Source organism: Macrobrachium nipponense, chromosome 15, assembly GCF_015104395.2.
Source record: "Macrobrachium nipponense isolate FS-2020 chromosome 15, ASM1510439v2, whole genome shotgun sequence".
Classification (NCBI taxonomy): Eukaryota; Metazoa; Arthropoda; class Malacostraca; order Decapoda; family Palaemonidae; genus Macrobrachium; species Macrobrachium nipponense.
Window position 1 is genome coordinate 45011146 of NC_087208.1, and position 20138 is coordinate 45031283.

General features: G+C 34.8%; 2 protein-coding genes across 2 annotated transcripts in view; one reads left to right on the plus strand and one right to left on the minus strand.

The window, feature by feature from the left end:
• Positions 1–7695: 7695 nt before the first annotated feature.
• LOC135194878 (uncharacterized) lies at positions 7696–10323 on the minus strand. The gene is made up of 4 exons (XM_064221071.1): positions 10247–10323; positions 9586–9663; positions 8890–9426; positions 7696–8463 (listed from the first exon to the last, which is right to left on the minus strand). Exons 1-4 carry the CDS (start codon positions 10256–10258, stop codon positions 7864–7866), a joined length of 1227 nt encoding a protein of 408 aa, XP_064077141.1. The 5' UTR covers positions 10259–10323; the 3' UTR covers positions 7696–7863.
• An 8977-nt stretch (positions 10324–19300) lies between these two features.
• The window catches only part of LOC135226864 (pro-resilin-like), a 1582-nt gene continuing 744 nt past the window's right edge, over positions 19301–20138 (plus strand). Inside the window, exons 1-3 of the mRNA XM_064266558.1 lie at positions 19301–19347; positions 19546–19620; positions 20035–20138. The exon at positions 20035–20138 is cut by the window's right edge and continues 744 nt beyond it. Of these exons, the coding sequence (XP_064122628.1) occupies positions 19336–19347; positions 19546–19620; positions 20035–20138 (191 nt within the window). The 5' untranslated portion in view covers positions 19301–19335. The remainder of the gene's footprint in view (positions 19348–19545; positions 19621–20034) is intronic.

The following is a 20138-nucleotide window of genomic DNA, read 5'->3' on the forward strand; positions in this document are numbered from 1 at the left end:
TATATATATATATATATATATACACTCAAGGCCTGATTGTCCAAATATATATGAATACTAGGAATTTAGAAAATATTCATCATTTGCATTATGTGTACTTGCAATTATCTCAAAATATGCGTAAGTACGTATGTATAATCATACAACCTATGCTTAAAAAAAAAAAAAAAAAAAAGTATTTGGTGTCCACATGCAAAATGATTATTATCACTCTTCTGAAGTGTCAGAATGTTAAGCCTTCAGTAAATCACTTGCATGCAATTGAGCCTAATGTCATCACAACGCCTCTGCAATGCAATGCAATCGTAGGTGAAACTTTGACCTGGATTATTGCGTTTTCGATGCCCCAAGCGCGCAGGTATGTTGGTTACAAAATGACACGGGGGCGGATATAACACTTCTCCATTTCCCTGTAAAGAGAGTAGGGCCTTTACTGCACCTGACATGGTGCACTGTAGGCATTCAATAAAGGTTGTTTGCAGTCTCCCTTTGGCCCCTAGATGCAACTAACTTCTTTTAGTATTTTTAGTTTACCTTCGTTCCCTTTTTCTCCCTTCAGTTTTGCTGTCCAACCTCTCTGATTCCCTCTTTTTCATGGTCTTAGGTGCTGGATGGCTGAAAGTGTCCTGTAGCTTGGCTTTATAGCCAAATTTATATGAATCATATATCATAATACTTACAATGTAGCCACTCCCTTTTGTATATGTGATCTGTGCATTTCACGTATGACAAAGTTGAAATATGATATATTATTTTATCTTTATTGGTAGGCAGGTTCACACAAGATAGGTTTTCTTTATTTATGTTTTTCATATTTCCAACTTGGTTACTCTCCATTTGTAAATATGAACAAATATATTTTCGTCGGACGCAGGGATTAAATACGAAAAATAATTTTTATTTTTATTCAAAAGCAAGGTCAACCAGGGTCAATTCTTTTTTCATTTTTTTTTATTTCCAACGTGCCTATTCCTATTTGTAAATATGACCAATACATTCCTTGTGTGACACAGACTTTAAATATCAAATATTATTTGTATTTTTATTCACAAGCAATGTCAAATTTTGGTTATTTAATTTTTTCCATTTTAATTTTTCATATTTCCATGTGGTTACTCCCCATATATAAATATGATCAGTGCATTTCATATATGACACGGACTTTCAATATCAAATATTTATATTTTCATGTCCCACAAAGAAGGTTAACCAAGGTCAATTCTATTTTTTTTTTTTTTTTTTTTTTTTTTTTTTTTTTGTGCTCCTTGCTTCAGATACCTGTTGCGTGTTGTAACACTTACATATTCACGCCTGGCTGAGTTTTGGGAGGTACGTATATATTTTTTTTCTTTCTTTCGTTTGCATCAATTTCTACATCATATTCTTGAGGTTAGCTGTCATTGCAAAATGTCTAATTGGACCCAGTTTTAAGGGAAATGAAAATCTAGAGTTTTAGTTACGTTAATATTTGTTCAAAACAAGATCAGTAAAGATATTCATGCCGTAAAATGTATATATATATATATATATATATATATATATATATATATATATATATATATATATATAGATATATATATATATATATATAATACTATATTATTTAATAATATATATATATATATATATATAAGATAATATTATATATATATATATATATAAATATATTAATTTTTTTATTTTTCATTTTTTGAGTAAAGATATAGTTTCGGGTTGTTATGGTTTGTTGAAATCTGTGCGTACATACATACATGCATACATACACACATTTATATATATATATATATATATATATATATATATATATATACTATATATATATATATATAGTGTGTGTGTGTATGTATGTATATATGTATGTATGTATGTATATATATATATATATATATATATATATATATATATATATGTGTGTGTGTGTGGTGTGTGTGTGTGTGCGTGTGTGTGTGTAATTTTAATTTTAGTGCATACATATTACGTATATATTTGAAATTCAGTGCATACATATTACTTGTATATATTTGTGTATGTGTGTGTACGTATGCACGCACATAACTAGACACAACCACTCACAAGCACATCAAATGAACTGTTTATTTTGACACTGTTTTGCTTCCAGCAGGCTGTAAACCAGTCGCCAAGCAATGATTGGGCTTTCGTAATATCACCTTTTTCGGCATATGTCTTCATCTAGATCGTAAGTGAGACCAAAACCCGTTCTAGTTGTGCCAGACAGATCTCTAGACAAAGTTCAAAAGTCTTTGGTTAATCGGTTGTTTAGGCAACAATGTTTGAAGTATGAGAGAGGGGTACTTTACGAAGGTACGTTACGAATGTCAAATACGAACCTACATCACGAAGGAGCGTTACAACCGGATGTTACGAAGGTACGTTGCAATTAGATGTTATGAAGGTACGTTACAATCGGACGTTACGAACGAGCTTTATGAAGGTACGTTACGAACGTTAAAACACTGTAAGGCACTACTTGGTTTCACTTTTCAAATTAAGGGTTTCATTTGCACTTTCAGGAAATTGACACTTTTTAATATTATTTTTAATAAATTGCTTCAAATTCTTCTTTCAAATGTAGATATATATATATATATATATATATATATATATATATATATATATATATATATATATATATATATATATATCTATTCTAATTCTAAGGCCTGTGTAACCACCCAATTTTTTTATTTTTTTGGTCAAAAAGTAAAAAGAGAAAAAGAAAATAAATTTAAATAAATTTAATAAATTTTAAACTGAAATATATGTATGATGTTATGTATATACTATGTATATATAAGATTTCAACAACACATTGTAACCACAAGCATAAATTTCCTAACTCAGAAAAAAAATGCAAAATTGGATCAGGATCACCCGCGCCATTAAGCAAGATCTTCTCCCCCTACCCCTACCCCTCCCCCACCCCCTCCCCACACCCCTCCAAAAAAAAAAAGTAAATATATAAACAAAAACAAGCTCGGGGATGAAGGAGGGTTCTCATTGTTGCCAGGAAGGTCATTGCCAGGGAGGCCAGTGATGGTCGTCTGACCTTTATTTTGTGACATTTATATTGCCTTCTCTCTCTCTCTCTCTCTCTCTCTCTCTCTCTCTCTCTCTCTCTCTCCTCCCTCCCTCGTTATTGTTTTCCTTACAATTTCCTGTATTATTATTATTATTATTATTATTATTATTATTATACGGAATATGATATTTATAATAATGTTTAAAACATTAAGTTGCTCTATACTATTTACACGTTACGAATTAGGTATTATTATTATATTATTATTTATTATTATTATTATTATTATTATTATTATTATTATTATTATTATTATTATTATTATTATTATTATTATTATTATTATTATTATTATTGCAAGTCATATTTAAAATGCAATTTAAAGTTTCTAACTTTATTCGTTAAATTCAAAAGTATTTAACATCCTACAACTTTTCAAAAACCTCGGGGTAGAGTTTTAGATGATCTAAATTGTAAAATGTTCACATACTTCCTGACCTTGTCCATTAAATCTAAAAGTATTTACATCGTACTGATTTTCAAAAATCTTTTTGGATATGATTTACGTTTTGTTTCTAATCTTACTTTTCTCTCTAACTTTACTCGTTATATTCAAGAGTATTTACATCCTCCAACCTTTCAAAAACCACAAAATAGAATATACAATTATCAGTATCTCGTTGACACGGCCACTTATTTTTCACAGTCTTACTATACTCTCCAACTTTCTTCGTCAAATTTAAAAGTATTTCATACCCTACCAACTTACAAAACATAAGGTAGAATTTACAATTATCAGCGTCTCCCTGACAAGGTCACTTATTTTTTCCAGTCTTACAATATTCTCTAACTTTATTTGTTAAAATCAAAAGTATTTCAGATCCTACCAACTTAGACATCTCAGTGTAGAATTTACAATTATCATCATCTCCCTGACAAGGTCACTTATTTTTCCCACTCATACAATACTCTCCAAATTTATTCGTTAAAATCAAAAGAATTTCAGATCCTGGTCCTACCAACTTAGACATCTTAGGGTAGAATTTATAATTATCAACATCTCCTTGACAGGTTCATTTCCCCCACTAAATTTTACTAAACTCCCTAACATTATTCGTCAAAATCCACAAGACTTCACATCCTACCAATTTTCAAAACTCCCTGGCAAAACTTACGATAATCAACATCTCCCTGACACGTTCATTTTCCCCCTTTTAGTCTTCTTAGACACCCTTACTTTATTAATTTAGAATAAATAAAAAGTATTTCACATCCTACCAACTTTCAAAACCCGAAGGTAAAACTTACACTAATTTACATCTCGTTGATAAAGCCACTTTTTTCTTTGTGATCTTCACCAGCCAAGTGGCACCAATTAAAAACAAATTAAACAGAAATTTCAGTATTGCTCTCATATGCGAAGCCTATAATTTAGCTGTTAGGTGGGACGTGTTTTTGCCCCAGATAATGTTCCAACGTACTTCCGTGTCCGGTGGGGAGTATGCAACTGACCTTTAGCACTGAAACATGAGACAAAAAAGAAATGGTTTCTTCTATCATTTTCTCTTCTTATTCTGCTTTCTGATGACTGATCTCTTTTTTTTCTGTATTTCCCATTGCCTTCTGTTATTTCTTTCGAATGAATACCATAATATCCTTTGGAAGCTTAAAATTTCAAGTCAGTGGCCCCTTTGGGCTTCTTCTATACGAATAGGGTTAATCTTTTGAATAATAAATAATAATAATAATAAATAATAAGAATAATAATAATAATAATGGAATAAAATAATAATAATTAAATAAATAATAATAATAATAATCATAATAATAATAAGAAATAATAATAATAATAATAATAATAATAATAATAATAATATAAATATTCAGCTGAAAACCCTTATGAACAGTCAACAGAATAACTAAAACAAATAGCAATATTTAATAACTGTTTATTTTACAATAAAGAAAATATCAGTAACACTTGAAAATATTTACTAAACACCACGAGGTCCCCTAAACGCTTTGTTTTAAGTTTTTTTTTTTTTTTTTTTGTCGAGCAAAAACTGCCTAGGTCAATATGTCTGTCTGTAGCTCATTTAGTTTCAAGTTGAAACTTTGTTTTAAAGTTCAAGGCTCTAATTTTCTCATCAATCTTTTTCCTTTTTTTTTTAGATATTAACAAACCATTTCAAAATACCTTGCTAAAGGTTGCACGAAACATTTCCTTTTAAGGTCATCTGGGAATTGATTCTTTGGGTTAGAGTGAATTACATTACCAGCTTGTATCATTGTTTATATATATATATATATATATATATATATATATGATATATATATATATATACATATATATATATATATATATATATATATATTATATTTTATTTATATATATATATATATATATATATATGCGTGTGTGTGTGTGTGTATAAATATACTTTTAATGAACTTTCACTCATGTGTTGATGTTTGAGAGTTTTGAATCATAAATTATATTTTTAAAGTATATGATATATGTCTTAATATTTTTTTTATCTTACACAACTGTAAAACATTAATACTCTGAGGTAATGTTAATGAAATAAACATATCGATATGTCTTAAAAAAAATTTATTTTACACAACTATAAAACATTAATACCCAGAGATAATGTTAATGAAATGAAATTACTGATAGAGTTAATAAACTATTTAGTCATTATGTATAAGGAAAATATTGTTCAAAGTTAAATCAGTTAAATAGTATTTAGTGCAAATCAATGTTTGACTTTAAAAGCATTACTAGGGTAGGAATTAGTTATAGCATCGCTAGATCAATTATTTGTTAACGTTAATTAGTGAAAAATTCACTGGTATCTTTACCTGGAAACTAATATCTTTAATTCTTTGTCGAGATGGGATCTCTGTATAGTAAATTTAGAGAAAATATAGTATTATCGACTGAGGATTTTTACCGCCAGCTAAAAAAAGCCTAGAGAATATAGTTGAAAAGAGGTATATGGTTTCGTCAAAATCTTCTTAAAAAAACTTTATAGAAGTTACATAATAAAGAAAGTTGACAGATTATGCTTCAGATATATCTCTGGTAAAGGCCCTATATGGATAAATTGATAAAGTAGGAGTGAAAGAAAAGTTTTGTACTTAAGCACAACCAGGTGATAAAGTCAGTTCGAAAGAACAGCAAATCGACAAATTAAAACAAAATTGGAACGAATCAGGAAATTAATAATGAGACTGTATCCTCTGACTCACGTAGAGAAAGTTTATTCATGTTTCGACACTTTCTAATACAAGGGCTGTTGAGGGAGTCTGTCTGTCCTCATTAGAACTTCACAAGCCATTAGGAGACTTGGTATGTAAAAGCAGCCTCATATCTCTCTCTCTCTCTCTCTCTCTCTCTCTCTCTCTCTCTCTCTCTCTCTCTCTCTCTCTCTCTTCAATTTTGCCTTAACTTGCTAATGTGTGTAGAAGAATACAGGTTCGTATTTTATCTCTCTCTCTCTCTCTCTCTCTCTCTCTCTCTCTCTCTCTTTTACCTTACCTTGCTAATGTGTGTAGACGAATACTTGTTTGTATTCTCTCTCTCTCTCTCTCTCTCTCTCTCTCTCTCTCTCTCTCTCTCTCTCTCTCTCTGTTCAGTTTTTGTTGTTATTTTCCCAGTTTGCGAAGGTGCATACTTGTGTAAATTTTTTATGATAATGTCAGTTGCTTATACAAAGACTATTAATTTCTGTATGTGTATAATGCTTACGTATAAGGCTAGATATACTGTTATAGCTACATAGTATGTATTATGGTTAAATACACTATTGTAGTTATATATGGCACAAAATATACTCTTATTTAAAACTGCATTACTCACTATCACTTAAGCAATTTAATCCCACTGGTGCTGGAAAGTCAGGCTCCACACCAAGGGCACAAAAAATGGAAAGCAAAATCAGAGCAAAGTCAGGTCGAATACCCAAAGCAAAGGAGGTCAATTGAATGGGATATTAAGCCCAAGGGCAAGACACGCCCTATTTCGTGGTATAATTTTTTTTTATACTTAATTAAAATTATGTTTATTTTTAGAGGCTTAGATTTCTTTCTTAGTTTTATAGATGGTGTATTCATAAATGCTTGAATAGGTTGTCTGCTCTGTTTGATAAAATGATTATATATATATATGATATATATATATATATATATATATATCTATATATATATATATATATATATATATATATATATATATATATATATATATATACATATATGTATATATATACTATATCTATCTATCTATCTATCTATCTATCTATCTATCTATCTATCTATATATATATATATATATATATATATATATATATATATATATATATATATATATATATATATATAATTTCTCAAGCCTCAGTATTGAAAGTTTTCTTTGCATTTACTTTTGACGATACAGGTGATTTTTGTCATTGCTGTTATTATCTGGTGCTCTGAGTTATTTATTGTTGTGATTGATGTCTGGCGAGTAATTGATGAACAGAGCCTTCATTTTTGGAACCAAACCGATATCTTTTGCCATTTATAGCTTTCAATTATGAAAAGAATCTAGGGAAACATACATATGTAGAAAATTCCTAAGCTTAGAAATCAAGGCTACATAAAGTTTAATATCTAGATAATGCTTTATTTTAATCGTAGCATACAATAGAAGCGATTAAATATCGAATTGGAATAAATATGAAAAAATAAATAAGAAGGAATAGGCAATTTTCCAAGCTCTGATCATATCAGCGAATAAACATCCGCGAGAAAAGTCGTTCCACTCGAATCGTCATCATTTACTTGGACTCGTTCGAGTCAGGGACGAAGTAGTTTGTCCTCGGGGGAAGGTAACGAGGAGCTTCGAAGGACTCGTCGGAATCCGGAACAGAGTAGACGGGCCTTGGAGGAGCATAGCGCAGGACCTCCCTGGATTCGTCTGACTCCCTTGAAAGAGGAGCAGAGTAGACGGGTCTGGGAGCCTCGAAGGATTCGTCAGATTCCCGGGATTCGGGAGCGAAGTAGAATCGCCTTGGAGCCTCAGCGGACTCGTCGGATTCACGAGACACTGGAGCGACGTAGACGGGTCTTGGAGCCTCGAAGGATTCGTCGGATTCGCGTGACCTGGACTCGTAGGATTCGTAGGAGTCGGGGAATTGGGCCTCGCCCTCGTAGCTGACATCAGCGACGTATCCCGAGTCACCCTCGACGTAGTAGGTCACCTTCTGGAGGCGGGTGTCGGGAAGCTGGACGTGGTATGATCCGTGGGTCTCGTCTCCGTCGCGCTGTTCCTGGTGTCCGAAGTCGTTGCCCGAGGGCTCGTGTTCCACCTCGTAGGCGAACTCGTACTGGGCTTCTGTCGATTCATAGGACTCGACAGACCTTTCTTCAGATGATGCCTGAGTAGAAATGTTTAATGTTAATCCGTAGAAGTCTTGCATAAAGGAATCTTTGCTTATTGTAATATTATGTTTACAGAGGCATAGGAACAATAAACATGTTAAAAGTATAAGAAAATATACTCCGCTCCAGATGAGGGATTAAAATATACACCAATATTAACTTCAAAGATGCTTTCGTTCATTAATCTTGCACACTTCTTCAGAGGATGCTGTGTATATTGTAAACAAACAAATATATTTGGGCGAAAATATACATTAATTTAACATCAAAGGTGCTTTCATGTTTTCAATTTGATATGTGGAGAGGAAGTTGCGTACTATATAGATTAAAAAATGTATTTTAGGAAGATTCTTTTCCATTTTACTTAATTTCTTAAGCCGTGTACTATGTAAAACTGTTTTTAAAAGTAGCGTTGTACTTACTCTTGGTGGACGGTAGACTGGTGGTCTAACGAATTCTTCGCTGCTTGCTGGTCTGAACACTTCCTCGCTGCTTGCTGGTCGTCTGAACACTTCCTCGCTGCTTGCTGGTCTGAACACTTCCTCGCTGCTTGCTGGTCTGAACACTTCCTCGCTGCTTGCTGGTCGTCTGAACACTTCCTCGCTGCTTGCTGGTCGTCTGAAGACTTCCTCACTGCTTGCAGGTCTGAACACTTCCTCGCTGCTTGCAGGCCTAAAGAATTCCTCACTGCTTCCGCGACGACGAACGAATTCTTCGCTGCTTGCAGGCCTATAGAATTCCTCACTGCTTCCACGACGACGAACAAACTCTTCACTGCTTCCTCTGCGGACAAATTCCTCACTGCTCCCCCGACGTACAAATTCTTCACTGCTTCCGCGACGGACAAACTCCTCGCTGCTTGAGGGCCTAACGAATTCCTCACTGCTTCCACGGAAAACAACGAATTCCTCGCTGCTGGCAGGCCTGACAATTTCTTCGGACGAAGATCTGAAGGGTCTCTGGAAAATTCAACCCAATTTTACCCAGTGCTGATGAATCAGCATCAGGGGACTGCAACTGACCAGCCCTGTAAGCTGTTATTTTGACAGACACGTAGAAACCTTTCAAACCATTTGAAACTGATTCAGTAAAGACACCTGATGAATTATCAAACGTACCTGAGGAGGACCGTAGACGTATCCTCTCTCCCTGCTTTCAGCAAGAGCCGCAGCTGCCAAGCTGAGGATGACTAGGAGCTGTTGAAATAAAAAGATATTCATTACATATGACTTAAACTATTAATCCACCTTGCCAAGCCCAAATATGTCATGAGTCATATAGCAATGTAATATTGAAAAGGTATGATATTGATTCAGGAAAAAATGTCTGATTTGGCATATGACAGAAATTATCAGTGCTGTACAATGCCAGGTTTGTCAGTAGTCATTTTAGCACTGAAAAACTGAAAAGGTCTGAAACTCATTTAGAAAAACCTCTGATTTGGTATCAGTGGATTCTGGAACGGTAAATAAGCTTGTCAGTTGAAAAATATTGTCATGTGAAGTTTTTTACAGTTTTTTTTCGATTTCTGCTTTCACAAACAGAGATGCAGCTTGGTTGTTTTACGATAATAATAATAACACACTCATGTAGCAACTATTGGTAATGGTGGAAAATATTAAACTGGAGGTCGTAAATAATAACGGCAGCCTGCATGACGGGAAGCTATGAAGGTTTATAAAAAATAAATAGTGAAATTGATGCGATTTAAATGAAAGATTTGAATAAATCACTGTATCACTTGAGACGAGAAACTTCTGCTTGCAGACCAACACGAACCTTCATGTTCATGATGAATATCTGTCACAAACTGCTTGTATTCTGAAGTCGCGCCAGCTTTTGTTTATATAGTTGGTAGGCTCGACTGGAGAACGCCACCTATCGGCCAGTATGATTCCAGTTTTTAGTGGAGGTGTTGCACAGACACGCAACTCCATGTCGAAGTTGCTGCCTTCGTTTTGACGTCCCGAGACAAGTTGGGAAATCATTTCGGATTACGACGCCGCGTCGGGCTGAGGCAAGTTTCCCTCGTTTCAGGCTTTTCTTTCTCAAGAGTGGCCTGTGGTCTCTCTAATACTCTCGGTGCAATTCAGGTATTTACTGCGAATTCTTAATCTCCTTTCTCTCATCGTTCTTTGACGATTATTCAGTTCGGAACCGTACGGTATTCGTACCCATAACTTCAGCATTTTCCTTCGTATATTATTTCAAGTTTCCTCTTTCTATGCTTGAAATAAATCTCCTAGAACTGTATGATAAGCATAACTATAAAAATATTACCTAAGGCAGGCAGGATGAACATTTTGCCTAATGCCATAGGTCCATAACGACAATTATTCCATGAAACAGGAACGAAAGATTTATATTTCAGCTAGTCACTTTGTTTGTTAGGACCAGTACGTAAGAGAGTTGTTTTTGGATTTTTACGAAAACTTCGCCAAATATCGACCTTTTGACAAAGAGAGAGAGAGAGAGAGAGAAGGAGGTGAGAGAGGAGAAGGAGAAGAGAGGAGAGAGAGAGAGAGAGAGAGAGAGAGAGAGAGAGAGATTTCTAAACCTGGTCGGAGGTGTTTAGTGTCCTAACTTTTTAATCGAGAAATTGTAATTCTGTAAATGAAGGAACTTTTTTTTGTATGCTTTAAAGGCAATTATCTTCTCATTTATTTAAAAAAAAAAAGAGGGAGGCATAAACCGTTCTTTTACCTTTAGTTTATTTTAGAGAATGAATCTTATAGCTATGGGCTTTACTGCAATGCCTTCAAAGGGTATTTCAGCTGATAAATTTTACGGATAATACACCTGGAAAGTTGGGATGCTACGGAAAAATAGAAAGAAGGTATTCATACCACCGAAATACACTTGACGATATTTTTGGGGGTTAGTGTTCTCATAGGAGGACTTATTCCGCAATTTTCCTGGAATTCGGAAATTAAAAGTCCATTGTGTGTGGCAGATGAATTAACTAAGATTGTGTGAATACACACGCGCACGCACACACACACACACACACTCACACACATACACACACGCACACATTAATATGGCTGTGTATTCTCCTACGATCTTATTGATTAAATTCATCAGCCACTCGTAATGACCTCGTAATCTTTCAGTTACCAAGATATTCATTGAACAAGTCTTCCAGTCAAAACGCTGATTCCCCACTCAGAATATAAATCAGTCAGACTTCCTTCCGTGAACTTGCTTCAAGCTGAGGTTAGAAGGAAGACAAGAGTTCAAAACTATAAACGGGTTTTTATAAAGTTGAAAAAAATCCTTTTTTTAACAAATTATTATTATTATTATTATTATTATATTATTATTATTATTATTATTATTATTATTATTATTATTATTATTATTATTATTATTATTAAATTGTAGTTGTTGTTGTTGCTTTTATTTAGAAGATAAACCCTATTCATATGAACCAAGCCCACCAAAGGTGCCATTGACTTGAAATTCGACATCCGATTGTTATTATTATTATTATTATTATTATTATTATTATTATTATTATTATTATTATTCAAAAGATGAACGCTATTCATTTGAACCAAGCCCCCACCAAAGAGGCCAATGACTTGAAATTGAAGCTTCCAAAGAATTATAATTATTATTATTATTATTATTATTATTATTATTTTATTATTATTATTATTATTATTATTATTATTATTCAGAAGATGAACGCTATTCATATGAACCAAGCCCACCAAAGAGGCCAATGACTTGAAATTGAAGCTTCCAAAGACTATAATTATTATCATTATTATTTTTTTTTTTTTTTTTTGCTCTATCACAGTCCTCCAATTCGACTGGGTGGTATTTATAGTGTGGGGTTCCGGGTTGCATCCTGCCTCCTTAGGAGTCCATCACTTTTCTTACTATGTGTGCCGTTTCTAGGATCACACTCTTCTGCATGAGTCTGGACTGCTTCAGCCTCTAGTTTTTTTCTAGATTCCTTTTCAGGGATCTTGGGATCGTGCCTAGTGCTCCTATGATTATGGGTATGATTTCCACTGGCATATCCCATATCCTTCTTATTTCTATTTTCAGATCTTGATACTTATCCCTTTTTTCCCTCTCTTTCTCTTCAACTCTGGTGTCCCATGGTATTTCGACATCAATGAGTGATACTTTCTTCTTGACTTTGTCAATCAACGTCACGTCTGGTCTGTTTGCACGTATCACCCTATCCGTTCTGATACCATAGTCCCAGAGGATCTTTGCCTCATCGTTTTCCATCACTCCCTCAGGTTGGTGCTCGTACCACTTATTACTGCAAGGTAGCTGATGTTTCTTGCGCAGGCTCCAGTGGAGGGCTTTTTCCACTGAATCATGCCTCTTTTTGTACTGGTTCTGTGCAAGTGCCGGGCATTCGCTTGCTATGTGGTTTATGGTTTCATTTTTCGTATTGCACTTCCTACATATGGGAGAGATGTTATTTCCGTCCATCGTTCTTTGAACATATCTGGTTCTTAGGGCCTGATCTTGTGCCGCTGTTATCATTCCTTCAGTTTCCTTCTTTAGCTCTCCCCTCTGTAGCCATTGCCATGTGTCATCGCTGGCTAGTTCTTTAGTCTGTCTCATGTATTGTCCGTGCATTGGTTTGTTGTGCCAGTCCTCTGTTATGTCTGTCATTCTCCTGTCTCTGTATATTTCTGGGTCTCCGTCTACTTTTATTAGTCCTTCTTCCCATGCACTCTTTAGCCACTCGTCTTCACTGGTTTTCAGATATTGCCCCAGTGCTCTGTTCTCGATGTTGACGCAGTCCTCTGTACTTAGTAGTCCTCTCCCTCCTTCCTTTCGTGTATGTATAGTCCTGTCCGTATTTGCTCTTGGGTGTAGTGCTTTGTGTATTGTCATATGTTTCCTGGTTTTTCTGATCTATGCTGCGGAGTTCTGCCTTCGTCCATTTCACTATTCCTGCGCTGTATGTGATTACTGGCACTGCCCATGTGTTTATGGCTTTTATCATATTTCCGGCGTTGAGCTTTGACTTGAGTATCGCCTTGAGTCTCTGCATATATTCTTTCCTGATCGTGTCCTTCATCTCTTGGTGTTTTATATCCCCTCCTTCCATTATTCCCAGGTATTTGTATCCTGTCTCATCTATGTGTTTGATGTTGCTCCCATCTGGTAGCTTTATCCCTTCAGTTCTCGTTACTTTGCCTTTTTGTTTTTGTATGTTGACTAGGCGCATTTTTCTATTCCAAACTCCATCCTGATGTCCCCAGATACAATCCTTACAGTCTGGATTAGGGTATCTATTTCCTTGATGCTCTTACCATACAGCTTGATGTCGTCCATGAACATCAGATGGTTGATTCTGTTGCCTCTTTTCTTGAGTTGGTACCCGGCATCCATCTTCTGTAGTACTTTGTCATGGAATCATGGCTACTACGAAGAGTAGTGGGGACAGTGAGTCGCCCTGGAAGATCCCTCTCCTGATATTATTATTATTATTATTATTATTATTATTATTATTATTATTATTATTATTATTATTATTATTATTATTATTATTATTATTATTATTATTATTATTATTCAAAAGATGAACCCAATTCATATGAAACAAGGCCACCAAAGGGGCCACTGACTTGAAATTCAAGCTTCCAAAGAATATTATTTTTATCATAATAATAATAATAATAATAATAATAATAATAATAATAATAATAATAATAATAATAATAATAATAGTCTCTAGATTCCTTTTCAGGGATCTTGGGATAGTGCCTACTGCTCCTATGATTATGGGTACGATTTCCACTGGCATATCCCATATCCTTCTTATTTCTATTTTCAGATCTTGATACTTATCCATTTTTTCCCTCTCTTTCTCTTCAACTCTGGTGTCCCATGGTATTGCGACATCAATGAGTGATACTTTCTTCTTGACTTTGTCAATCAACGTCACGTCTGGTCTGTTTGCACGTATCACCCTATCCGTTCTGATACCATAGTCCCAGAGGATCTTTGCCTGATCGTTTTCTATCACTCCTTCAGGTTGGTGCTCGTACCACTTATTACTGCAAGGTAGCTGATGTTTCTTGCACAGGCTCCAGTGGAGGGCTTTTGCCTGTGCAAGAAACATCAGCTACCTTGCAGTAATAAGTGGTACGAGCACCAACCTGAAGGAGTGATAGAAAACGATCAGGCAAAGATCCTCTGGGACTATGGTATCAGAACGGATAGGGTGATACGTGCAAACAGACCAGACGTGACGTTGATTGACAAAGTCAAGAAGAAAGTATCACTCATTGATGTCGCAATACCATGGGACACCAGAGTTGAAGAGAAAGAGAGGGAAAAAATGGATAAGTATCAAGATCTGAAAATAGAAATAAGAAGGATATGGGATATGCCAGTGGAAATCGTACCCATAATCATAGGAGCACTAGGCACGATCCCAAGATCCCTGAAAAGGAATCTAGAAAAACTAGAGGCTGAAGTAGCTCCAGGACTAATGCAGAAGAGTGTGATCCTAGAAACGGCACACATAGTAAGAAAAGTGATGGACTCCTAAGGAGGCACGGATGCAACCCGGAACCCCACACTATAAATACCACCCAGTCGAATTGGAGGACTGTGATAGAGCAAAAAAAAAAAAATAATAATAATAATAATATAATTGTTATTATTATTATTATTATTATTATTATTATTATTATTATTATTATTATTATTATTATTATTATTATTATTCAGAAGATGAACCCTCTTCATATGAACCAAGCCCACTGACTTGAAATTCAAGCTTCTAAAGAATATTATGATGTTCATTAGGAAGAATAAAAAGTAAACGGAAATACAAAAAGAGATCTCACTAATAATAAAGTAAGTGGATAAAAATGTATTAAAATGCAAGGTCAAATAGCATTAGAGGAGCCATGCTTTGCATTTTCGTTTGGACTTCTGCAGTTGCAATTTCACGACTTGCTCTCGGGGGCTGCTCCGCAAGGGACCCTTCTATAGCGAGACACATAATTTGATCTATTGCATTTTGAATGATGTTATCTGCACTGTCATATTCCCTACTTTATCATTTGTAAAGTAATTCTAAGCGTTATTTGTATTTTTGTTTTGTATTTTGAAATATATTTGAATCGTTTATATTTCTCCTTATTGCATTTGTAAGGTAATTCTAGGCGTTACTTATCTTTTTTTCAAATCTAAATATTCAAATGAATATAGCAGAATAGAGGTGCTGCACTGTAAGCTTTACTGAAGGGCGTAAGCAGCGTCTATTTGGCCCCCAGATTCACAAAAAATTTTAACCTTTTTGTTCATCTCCCTTCCCTCTTTCTCTCTTCAGTCTTGCTGTCCAACTTCTCAGACTATTTCTTCACATTACAAGTGTGTGGGTTTCTCTCAGTTTTACCTTTAGACCCTTGTATTTCATCTGCTTTATTCTCTGGATCTTTATTTTGCTTTCCAACCACTCCAACTCCCTCTTTTAAATGGCTGGTAAATGTCCGAATGTGCCCACCCGGTACTTGGCCTGGCAGCCCAAAAAAACCGCGAAACCAATTAGTCATAACAGTTCAGCATTCGTGTAAACATAAATACCCATTCGCGCATGTGTGTTATTGATACCTTACAAGCGCTAAATGCTAATTTCGATCGGAGGAAAAATTAAACTTTCTCTGAGTGGGGCAATACTTTTGCTAAGGTTACTCCCTGTAATCTGAATCTCTTGAATGTTTTGCAATGGCGAAAGCTGCCTCTGGTATTCAAGGGCAAGAAGCTCCCCTACCTACCTGACCTGTGCCCAGGTGGTTTTAGTCCAGGGGGTAAAACAGAGGGTAAAAAAGTTTATTAGCCTTTTTTGTGCGTAAAAACCAGCTTCTTGGAGAACTCTCTCTCTCTCTCTCTCTCTCTCTCTCTCTCTCTCTCTCTCGTCTCTCTCTCTCTCTCTCAAAACTAACAAACACACGCGCGCGCGCGCGTGCACACACACACACACACACACACACACACATATATATATATATATATATATATATATATATAATATATATATATATATAGGTATATTGGTATATATTGATGTAGATACATATAAAATCATCTATTCTGGACGTCCTTCTAATACCCAGTAATAATAATAACAATAATAATAATAATAATAATAATAATAATAATAATAATAATAATCCCAATGTGTCACCTGTTCATTCTCCAAGGTACATTTTTAGAGATTATCCTGCTATTATTATTATTATTATTGTTAAGAAATTCACAGTTCCGTGAAAACAAATTGTCTAAAAATATCCACAATTATATATAAAAATATATTTCTATGTAAAAATATAAAACAAAGACTTTCGAACACCTGAACGGTGTTCCTCATCAGTGTGACGTCACACTGATGAGGAACACCGTTCAGGTGTTCGAAAGTCTTTGTTTTATATTTTTACATAGAAATATGTTTTTATATATAATTGTGGATATTTTTTTTAAATTATTATTATTATTATTATTATTATTATTATTATTATTATTATTATTATTATTATTATTATTATTATTATTATTATTATTATTATCGTATTTTCCTCCGTTCCACACCCTCATTTCCCAATAAACAAGAGCTGGGCTCCTTCATGATTGATGACCTTTCTTCAAGTATCTGTCGAAGAGTTCAGCGTTGCAATTCAATTTTGAAAGGCAGGTGTCTTTATCTCTCGCTTTTTTTCTGTGTTGAATGTCCAAAAGAAAAGCGTGATTGATGCCGAGAGTCTGTTGAAAACGGACATAATGAGAAGAGAGAGAGAGAGAGAGAGAGAGAGAGAGAGAGAATGAAATTTCATGTTGGAAATGCCTCGTTTTAGTGCTTAGTAGTAAAGTTTCTTTTTCCTTCCAGACAAAACAAAAAATTTCATTTAAAAAATTGGATGTTTTAATGATTGTTCACGAGAGAGAGAGAGAGAGAGAGAGAGAGAGAGAGAGAGAGAGAGAGAGAGAGAGAGAGAGAGAGAAATTTCAGGAAGGAAATGCCTTGTTTTAGTGCTGGCTGTAAAGTTTCTTTTTCTGCCCAAATAAAAAAGAAAATTATATCGAAAATATTCAATATTTTAATGATATTTTCACCACACACAGATAGATAGATAGATGGATAAATAGAGAGAGAGAGAGAGAGAGAGAGAGAGAGAGAGAGAGAGAGAGAGAGAGAGAGAGAGAGAGAATGAAATTGTCTGAATTGAAATGTCTTGTGTTTTTGTGCTGATGGTAATATTTCTTGAGGTGTGTCTGTGAAATGTTTTTTTTTTTCTGCCAAAATAAAAAGAACATAACACTAAAAAGATTTTATATTTTAATTTTTTTCATCAGAGAGAGAGAGAGAGAAGTGTGGCAAACATTATTTATATATAATATGTGTGTGTGTGTGTGTGTCTCTTTACTGTTCTGAACAGAAGCAAGTGAAAACGAGCGTGATCTAATCTTGGCCTTGGAATGTTAATATAAACTAAAGAAATCTCGAGCAATGTTTACGAAACCTACTCTCTCTCTCTCTCTCTCTCTCTCTCTCTCTCTCTCTCTCTCTCTCTCTCTCTCTCTCTCTCTTAAAGCTCCTCCCCCCTTTTTTTACTCTTTTTAAGGAAATGTTAATAATTGTTAAATATAAAACATTATAAATGATCTCTTTTCCGTCTTTTCTATTCTTTTGCGTCATCTGGAACGGCGTGGAATATTATTCCCTCGTTTCCCATCATAACGAATTTCATAAAATTTCCGTGTTCAGTCATTTCCATAATTTCTGTTTGCTATAAAAGACTCCAGATTTGCCAGATAAGTCTTGCATAACTAAATTTGGAAGTCTAATAAAATTATTGCAGTTAATCAGTTTAAAAAATAAAAACTGTTTTAATCAAGTTTTTAACAGACTCGAGAATTTAATTGGTATTTGTTATGATATGGCATAGTGGAAAAATGGATGAAAATGTGGCAACGCTGTAAAGAGTGAGACGTTCGCGAATTTGTTTTGCAGTCCAAGAAGGCTGGAAGGTTCGCAAATTTACCGTGAAGTACAAGAAGGCTGAAACGTTCGCGAATTTATTGTGAAGCCAAGGGGCTGAAACGTTCGAGAATTTATTGTGAGGTTAAAGCTGGCTGAAACGTTCGCAATTTATAGTGAAGTTCAAGAAGGCTGGAACGTTCGCGAATCTATTGTGAAGTCAGACTGCAACGTTCGCGCACTTATTGTGAAATCAAGAAGGCCAATACGTTCGCGAATTTATTGTGAAGTCCATGAAGGCTGATACGTTCGAATTCATTTCTCTGAAAATAATAAGGAAAATTAAGATACGAACGAACAAAATAAAAAATTCATATCAGAATAATACAGTAATGATAGAAAATAATATTTAGATATCAATAATAATGGGAAAATCACCCTTACCACGATTTAGGTCACGTATGCAAATCCACGCAATGATTTCGTACAGTGAGCTAAATATTTCTAGAGTCAAATAATAAAAAAAAAGCTTCCTAAAGATCAACTTGCCTTACTGCAATCGGAACAAACGCATCTGGAGTTTTTCTCTGTACCCAAAAAGTTACTTTTGAACGAAGATCAATAAACTTTGTGTTAAAATCGTTGTTAGTGTCAAGAATTTTGAAGTTCGGCCTAATATGGAAATTTTTCACTCCAGATACTGCATTTGCGAAACGCTTTGTGTTTACATTCGAGACCCGTGACGCCATTTCGATGTTCAAATCGGGGGAAAAAACATATACGTGAATTCTCGACTTGGAAAAAGTGGGCGTGACCGTTGCTTGGTAAAACACGGCGGGGTTTATATATAAGTTAGAATAAGCCTCTAAGGAAGTCAGTTAATACCTGGAAATCAAGGAAGATGCACGTTAAGGTACAGTGTGATCCTCATTTCTTTCGATTTCCCCCCAAAAATAATATTAAAAAAATTTGTTCTCATGAAACAAACGTATTCAGATAAGAAAATCCTATCTCATAAGGTCGGTGCATGTCTTCATCCCGAAATCGATCCCTGGGCAAGAAATTGCCACCGAATAGAAAATATTTCTGATCGTGATTTAATGTATTTCAGGTCTTAATCTTCTTGGGCTTGGCAGCTTTGGCAGCCGCTGGCAGCAGTGAAGAATATATTTACCGCCGTCCACAGGTAATATATTTCGTCCTACACTGTAAAATACAAGAGTAAATACATTGGCTGTCATATACGAGAATATAATTCCATATATAGTAGAGTATAAGAGTAAATATATGGAGATATACTTCCCTAGACATATAATCTTACGAGGTGTTCATTAAGCAATATCAACCGCTTGTTTTCTACTATCCACGGTTAGTCTAGACGGCCAGCAGAGTATAATCTCTCTCTCTCTCATATCTCTCTCTCTCTCTCTCTCTCTCTCTCTCTCTCTCTCTCTCTCTCTCTCTCTCTCTCTCTCATGTTAAAGACCATAGGAATGTACCCCTGAAAACGTCTGAGAATGTATAGATATGTCTAAAATGAAAAATAACCTTACAAATCAGACCTACAACTTAGACCTACTCTTCGTATTCCACCCTCCAGAGACACTCGGAAGAATCAGACGAGTCTTACGAGTCTGGCGAGGCCCAGTACGCCTTCGACTGGGCCGTAAGGCACGAGTCATCGGAGAACGACTTCGGCCACCA